This window comes from Fukomys damarensis, unplaced genomic scaffold, assembly GCF_012274545.1.
Source record: "Fukomys damarensis isolate Sample0158 unplaced genomic scaffold, DMR_v1.0_HiC HiC_scaffold_12, whole genome shotgun sequence".
Lineage (NCBI taxonomy): Eukaryota > Metazoa > Chordata > Mammalia > Rodentia > Bathyergidae > Fukomys > Fukomys damarensis.
Genome location: NW_022900924.1, coordinates 18,068,903 through 18,077,069, shown reverse-complemented (window position 1 = coordinate 18,077,069; position 8,167 = coordinate 18,068,903). Strand labels below are relative to the sequence as shown.

General features: G+C 56.3%; 1 protein-coding gene across 2 annotated transcripts in view; it reads right to left on the bottom strand.

Moving 5' to 3' along the window:
• Nucleotides 1-213: 213 nt before the first annotated feature.
• Bcl7a (BAF chromatin remodeling complex subunit BCL7A) overlaps nt 214-8,167 on the bottom strand; it is a 28,040-nt gene continuing 20,086 nt past the window's right edge. For both annotated transcript variants that reach the window (XM_019204548.2, XM_010604376.2), the window contains exons 4-6: nt 6,492-6,656; nt 1,422-1,540; nt 214-658 (exon numbers count right to left, since the gene is read on the bottom strand). In XM_019204548.2, coding sequence (XP_019060093.1) covers nt 587-658; nt 1,422-1,540; nt 6,492-6,656 — 356 coding nt within the window. In that variant the 3' untranslated portion in view covers nt 214-586. The remainder of the gene's footprint in view (nt 659-1,421; nt 1,541-6,491; nt 6,657-8,167) is intronic.

Below are 8,167 nucleotides of genomic sequence, written 5' to 3'. Positions count from 1 at the left end.
AAACACCCAGTTCCCGGGGCGGGCAGGCGAGGGCATGGCGCAGAGCAGGAGGCCAGGCTGGGCTCAGGGCGCCTTGGACCCATACCTCTGCCCTGCTGCAAAGTGGTCCTGGGCGGGGAGGGAGGGGGTGGTCAGGTGGTGGCTGCAAAACAACCAGGAGACATGCCAGAGGTCACCTCAAGGGCACAAGGCACAGAAAAAGAAAGCAGAAGGGATCGTGAAACAGTGAAAAGCCCCGACAGGAAGTGGCTCCTGATGGGCGCCACCCTCCCGTAGCTCGAATCGTGAGACAGAGGGGGACACAGCAGCAACACAAATGTCATCTTGGCTCCCAGGACAGTGTGCAGACTCCTGAGCTATCGCTCGCCTCCCCGAGGACAGTTGCTTCAAGGTTCGAGGGTCTCGCTTCGTGGCAGAGGTCTTCAGTGTCTGAGAAGTCACGCTGGGCCAGGTGTCCTTGGATTCGACTTGGTAAACTGGAAACTGAGTGGTCTGTCCGCACCTGAGGGCACCGCCTGGGCCGCGTGGTCCAGGATGCAGCCTGCGGTGCCCTGCCAGGACACACGGCTGGAGACCGAGCTGGCGCCTACATCTCCTCGGGGTTCTGCTGCGAGGCCTCCAGCTTCAGCTTCTTGGAGGGTGGTGCTCCTTCCGGGTCCTGGGCAGGAGGAAGGGGAGAGCAGCTCAGGCAGAGGTCAGGCCTCTGGGAGGGCAACTATGCCCTACCCAGGGCTCTGCCTTCCCAAGATTAATCTAAAGGCTTACAGGGAGCACCACAAGCTCTCATCGAATCCTCCCTGCAGCCCAGGGCAGGCCCGCACCTCATCGGACAGCCACAGCCTGGCTACAAAGAGTTGGTGCTGGGATTCTAACCCAGGTCGTCTCTGGAACATCAGCTATCACTACGGCTCCCTAATGTGCACTGCGGGATCTGGGCCAGGTTCTGATGTTTAGTTACAACCCAGTGAGGCACGAGTAAGGGCTGTGGGCTCTAAGTCTGGCTTGGGTTCTGGGTTTCTGAGGCCTTGTCTCCCAGACCCAACGGACACAGGCTCGGGTCACTGGGGTGGCCAATGCCATTGTGGGCCCGAAGCCACACAGGAGGAAGCTGTGGCTGCCTCCTCTACCTTAGAGATTCCCTGGGATCAGGGCCATGTGTGCCAGCCATCACACAGCACCAGTGCCTGGGGCAGGGCCTTGGGGATGTCACTCACAGTTTCTAGTTGTTCTCCCTGCCTTGCTTCCAGTACTAGGGCTTGAACTCGGGGTCTCACACTGAGCTACATCCCAGCCCCTTTTATAGTCTTGAGACAGGGTCTCAGGAAGTTGCTAACTTGCTCAGGCTGGACCTGGTCTCCTGATCCTCCTGCCTCAGCCTCCCAGTTATAGGCTCAAAGACACCTGGGCCTGGTGCCAGGTACCTGAGAGTTTGCGGTCGACTCGGTGGCCAGCCCCGACTCTGCAGACGGCTGCCGCTCCACTTTCTCCGAACCATTTGAGTTTTCCATCGATGACTGTGAGTTCTGCTCATCAGCAGTGTCTGAGAGAAAGAGCAAGATGACAGAAGCTGTTTTCAGACATGTGACACACATGACAGGCGAGAGCAGATGGGCCCAGTTCTAAAAATACTCAGACTCGGGGGTTTTGTGGCTGTGTCTTTCAGAGCTGGATGGGCTGGGGGCCTGCGAAAACGCTTGTTTATTTGTTGTGAGGTTTTCAGCAGCCAGGCCACAGGCGGGTCACAGGCCTCTCCCCACACAGCTGATGCTGCAGCCCCAGCGCCCCCTGGTGGCCACATGCCCCACAACCACAGCTGTGACTCCCTCTCCCCCAGGGTAGCAGGGGCTGCGTCTCCCCCTGGCGTCATCTTCTGTAAACGTTTCTTTTCATGAGTGTTTCTCCCAAGGACCGAGAAATGACTGATGAGCGCAGGAAACAGAAAATACAGTTGAAAAAAGTTACAATCACCATCTCACAGCACCCAGCCAGCACGTGAGGATGAGCCCCTCTCCTGCCTGTCCCTGGCACGCACATCCTCCCGTCTCCCCAGCCGACCTCAGGGCTGTTGCATGGAGGGCTCGCCTGCCACCCCATACATAAGGGACACAGGCTCTGGGGACAGAACTAGGCTGGATACGGCCCCCACCGCCCCGGCCCTGGTTTCCTGTGGGACCAGGGGCCAATGGTCCCCCAGCGAAGACAAGGATGATGACAGCACCCAGCCTCCCTGTCAAATGGCCATAAGGAGCCTGAGGATGAGATAAAAAGATGCAGGCAGGGCCGGCGGTGGGCGGAGAGCTCAGTGGCACTGTGCCTGCTTTGAGTTTGAACCCTGGTGTGTGGGGGGGGATGGACCGACGGACACAGGACCCCAGGCTTCAAACTAACCCTGACAGGAATAACAGGGATGATCTGGTGCAGAGAATCTTGAAGCCTGCAATTCCTTTGATATTTTTAGTCTCACCTTTCAAGTCCAAGTTAATGGCCGTTCCTCAAAAAGTTAGACACAGGATTGCCATATGACCTGGCAATTTCACTCGTAGGGACAGACCCAAAGAATGGGAAACAGATTCCTTTTTGAGGGGATGGGGTACTGGGGATTGAACCTGGGACCTTTGCACCGAACTACATCCCTCGCCCTTTTTAATTTTTTATTTTGAGACAGGGTCTCACTAAGTTGCTAAGTTACCCAGGCTGTGCTCTAACTTGTGATCCTCCTGCCTCAGCCTCCCAGATGCTAAGATTATGGCGTGCACTACCATGCCCAGCCTGCAAGCATATTCTTGTACACTAAAAAAGGTGGAAAGACCCCAAAGATAAACAGATGGGTGGATGAACAGATCTGTCCACCCCTGGGAACATCATGCAGTCCTGAGAAGGGACCAAGCACTAATGGGTGGGAGTGCAGAGCACAGATTAGGGTGGGGTGGAGGTGCCCTCTCTCAATCCCAGCTACAACGAGGTGGGGTAGGAAAAAGATCGAAAATTCAAGGCCAGCCTGAGCAACTCAGCAAAACCTGATCTCCAAATAAAGAGCGCTGGAGCACTTGCTTGGCAGGTGCAAGCTCTGGGTTCAATCCTAGCCCTGTAAACAACAGAAACCGCCACGATGTGTAAGAAACATCACACACAAAGGCCCATATATCATGCGATGTTACTTAATAAAACACCCCACGGGCAATCCGCAGGGGCAGAGAGCACCCTGGAGGCGGGAGAAGCCGGAGTGGCTACAGCGGTGTGTGGAGTTTCTTTCAGTGTGACGAAAATGTGTGGGAAGTAGGCAGAGCTGGTGGTGCCACAACAACGCAAACATACTAGGTGCCACCAAACTGCTGTTCAATTAGAAAGGGTTAATTCAAAGCCAGGCCTGGTAGCGCACGCCTGGGATCCCAGCACTCGGGCAGCATCCAGCCTGGGCCACACAGTGAGACCCTGTCTCAAACATACACAGGACAGCTAATTTCAGCTAAATGTGGTGCTACACGCATGGTCCACACGTGCTAGGAGGCTGAGGCAAGATCATGAATTTGAAACCAGCCTGGGCAGCTTAGTGACTCGGACCCTGTTGCTCCAGCAATGTGTGCACGCACATACACAGACACACACGTGTGCTAACATTTATTATGTTTCGCTTTAAATTTGTGACTCAGTCTCTCTAAGCAGTGCAGGCTGGCCTTGGTCTCTGATGCGCCTGCCTCCTGCATGCTGTGCTCCAGCCTGTGCCGTCTCTCCCAGTTTAACACAGATTAATTTAAACTCTTTTCCATGCTGAAGATCAGATTCAGGACCTCACACATACTAAGCTAGAGAGCTACTGCTGAGCTATACCCTTGGAAAAAAAAATGTTAATTTTTATTCTATGACATACTTGCTTTAACCAAAGCATTTAAAATGTTTATTGACCTACAAAGCCCGCCGTATCTGCGGCTTCTGCTGTGGTCACGTCTCCCCTTGAGTCCTGCAGGTGAGGGGAGGCCGGGCCCGGGCACAGGCGGAGGCCCTGGGCTGGCCCTGCATGTTGGGAACCAGCTCTGGCCCAGGGCTCACCGCCCGGTCAGGCCCCAGGGCGGTGGCCCAGTTCTCAGAGGGAGCCAAAGCTGGAACTCGCCCAGGGGAAATTATTTTCCTGGGGCCTAAATTTAGTCAGAGCATGGACATTGTGTCACTACCCGAACTCCTCCACAGTAAACAAGTTCAGAGCAAGGCCAGCAGCTGGGAGGGTCACACGGCCTGTCTGCACTCACTGGGGACATGGGGCATCAGCCATGGCAGCCCTACAGGAGCCCGCGGGGTTCCCGGCTAGACCTACGAAGCTTCTGGCAGTGTGGGTGTTGGGTACAGGTGCCCGGCGTGGAGGGGACAGGAGCATTTCAGGGACATCCAACTCCCGTGCTGCTGGAGCCGCCTCCGAGAACAGCACAGACCCCAAACACGGGAGAAGCTGGGACACGGCAGAAAGAAGCAGGGGGGCGGCCACATGTACTGCAGCAGCCCCAAAACTGCTCCCCAACACTGGCGGACAAGCGGCCCTGGCACTGGGCTGTGGCTGCTGTCTTCTTCCTATCTGGACAAGGGAGGAAATGGATTTGTCCCGTTCTGCGAGCAAGGAGAGGCCTGGAGGGCGCGTCAGTCCCACCGCGCACTCAGCCCCTAAACAGCAGCCTGGACGGAACCAAGGCCAAAATGTCGAAGCCCCTGGACCTCCTACAGCAAAGCCACCAACCACAGGCCCCAGGGTGCCGCAGCCGGGCCCACAGGGGACGAGATAGGAGGTGGCCACCACACACGGAGGAGGAGAGACAAAGCCACCAGGACACGGCAGTCCCTGGAGATACATCTGGTGCTGAGCTGGGGGACAGAGCTGCTGGCATCAGTATGTGGAGACCTGAACCCTGTCCTAAGTCCTGCAGGGCCCAGTGGTCACCATGCTGAGGCCCAGCAGCTCGGTCGGCTCCAGCACAGCTCCAGTCCCGAGCGGGACTGACACGTGCTGCAGGCCAGGACTGGGCCCTGGGCATGGAGGGCGAGCATTCCACTGCGAGCCCAGGCCTTGATGCAGGGACCAGGGCCAGGTCCCAGTCACACACACTGGCTGAAGGGCAAACTGACACGTGTCCCGGAGCCCCCTGAGCAACACTCACAGGACACAGACGGGCTGGGCATGGAGCTCAGTGGCACAGCTCTGACCTGGCACGCACAAAGCTCTGGGCTCCGTCCCCAGCACCACACACGCACAAAAGATCATGCCAGGTATGGTGGTGCACATCTGTAAGCTCAGCATTCGGAGGCTGAGGCAGGAGGATTGCCATGAGTTCAAGGCCACGTGGGGCTACAAAGGGAGACCCTGTCTCAAAAAACAAACAGACAAAACAAAAACAAACACAAAAAACAGGAAGAACCTGAGCGAGCAAGGGACACTGACGTAAAATACAGGCGAGCAGCTGGGAGAGAGCAGGACAAGTTCGGCCCGGGGAGGGGTACCCTGCGCGCTGGCCGGGAAGCAGAAGTAGTTGCTGGGGATTTTTTTTTGGCGGCTCAGGAAGGGAGGCCACACGGAGACCCACTCTTCTGGGCAGACTTGTGCGGAGCCCCGGCACTGCCCCATAGGTCCTCTCGTCCCCCCTGGGGTCCCTGCATCTGGGGTCCGACCACACCCAGCCCCCCATGTCCGACCTCTAGCTCTGTGGTCCAGTTACAGTGGGCTCTGGCCCGCTCTCTCTCACGCCACTCCATTAGCCCTGTGCCCCGCCACAGACCTGCTCCTTCCTCGATCCTGCTGCCTCTTCCTATCCTGTCTGCCGCCCCCTGACCCCTAAGGGGACCAAACTCTGCCCTCATCCTGCCCCTAGGGCCCAGGGTCGCCCCCAGCCCCGGTGACGCATCGCCTGGAGCCTCACAGGCCATGCAGGCCTTGGGCACTGCACCGGGTGTGAGCTCACGCAGCCTGCCTCACAGGAAGATGCGCCTAGCGGGCCGGCCCCTCGTGTCCTGAGGTTGTGACCTACTTTCCAACAGTCCCAGAAAAATATGCTTACAGACAAAGCAAAGCCAAGAACAATCAGGAGCAAAAAAGCGTCCCCTCCAGAAAAAACACCCAACAATTACTGAATTTAACTGGTAGACATACGAGAACATATCATGTCATTCTTTCAAGTATTTCACTTATTCAGGTACTGGGGGTTGAACTGAGGGCCTTCGCACTGAATTACATCCCCAGCACTTTTATATTTTTATGTTTTTTGAGACAGAGTCTCACCAATCCTGAACTGCCCAGGGCCCCGGCCTCCCAAGAGCTGGGATGATAGGTGTGCACAACACCTGGCTCTCACTAACCTTTCCTACTCTGTAATTCCCGCCACACTCGGTTTCCGAATGCAGGTGGGCTGCTTTTTAGCGGCCCCAGGAGAATGAAAGTCTCTAGGCATCAGCTTCCCCGGCCGGCACGCGGCACTCCCAGGCCTCCTCAGCCTGTGCCCCGCCCTCGCCCGTACCTTCCGCCCCTGGGTGCTCCTTGCCATCTGCCTGCGCCTCGCCTGCCTTGGCCTCGCAGTCACCGGGCAGGGCCCCGCTGGGCTCCGGGGCTGGGCTGCAGTTGCTGCTGTTCTCCTGCTTGATGGGGGAGGCGTCCGCTATGGAGCTCTGGTTGCTGTTGTCATCTGCGTGGGGACAGAAACACTGGATGACACCGCAGCTGCCGGGCCAGGGACAGCGCTGCATCCTGCACCTTGACACCCACAGGCCACGCCCCAGGAAAGGCCGGGGCTCCCCAGCTAGAGCCGGCAGCCAGCATACAGAACACCCTCGGGTGATCCCAGCACAGGGGAGGCTGAAGCAGGAGGATCGCCTTGACGTCAAGGCCAGCCTGGGCTACGTAGAGAGATCCTGCCTTAAAAACAAATATATGAAACATAAGAGACTGCCAGGCATGGTGGCACACGCCTGTGTTCCCAGCACTCAAGAGTCTGAGCCAGGAAGATCACTGTGAGTTGGAGACCAGCCTGGGCTACACAGTGAGTTCCAGGGCCAGCCTGAACTGCAAAGGGAGACCCTGGCTCAAAAAAAAGGACTTAAGAGACCACAGCACTACAAACTCTGGAAATGACTTGGCTCCTGCAGATGGCACCAGCTGTAACAGATTCTGGGACATCCGGGGAACGTGAACTGCGTCTGGGTTTACAAGCTGCTGGGACACAGGTTAAGTGTGTTGGAAGCGGTAGTGGGGTGGACAGGAGCGTCACGGCTGAACTGCACGGGACAGCAACGTTAGGTGGGAGGTTTTCTGTGTCTCGCTTTCCACAGAGGCTGCAGACAACCAACCGTCAAAGCTCCCAGCTCCACACAGAGAGCGGTGTATTTTTAAATGCAAATTATGTGTCAATTAAAAACAGCACGGAAAAAAATGCATGCAGCAAACCAACTGGTACTGATAAAAACCAGGGTGGGGGCTCTGGAGGCCCCTGTCCTGCTTTCTCTACTGTTCCCAGTGATGCTTTTCATAATCAAAAAAACAAGTGAGGAGGTAACTGGGCAGGGGACTTAGTGGCCAGGCTCAGGCAGGGCTGGGGCCAGGGTGCACCCCCTCCATGGATGCAGAGAGAGGTTCTGTTTTGTTTCTTTTTTGAGACAGCGCTATATAGCCCAGGCTGGCCTTGAACTCTGGGCGATGCTCCTGCCTCAGCCTCCAGAATGCCTGCATTACAGCTCAGCTCAGAGTGTCATTTTGTTCTGTTTTGTTTTCTTTCTTTTTTTTTAAGACAAGGTCTCACTGCGTAGTTCCACCTGGACTGGAACTCTCCTCAGCCTCCCAAGTGCCACACGCCTGCTCGTGATTTTTGTGTGTTGTTTGCAGTGCTGAGGATGGAACCCAGGTCCTTGGGCTGCTGGACTGGGGCTGAGCTATGGAGCTCCACCCTGGCCCTGAGGATCATTTCAAATGCAGATCCCTGGGCGGTGATTCCCAAAATAACACCCTAACCCAGTGCTGCCTTTCTGGGCCACGTTGCACCTGGGACCAGAGCCATTTCTGTGAAACAGAGAAAGTGGAAGTGGGGACAAAGATGTACCCCAACAGCAGTCCAGGCAAAAGCACTCTGCCACCCAGCTATTTTCTTTCTTTCTTTCTTTCTTTCTTTCTTTCTTTCTTTCTTTCTTTCTTTCTTTTTTTTTT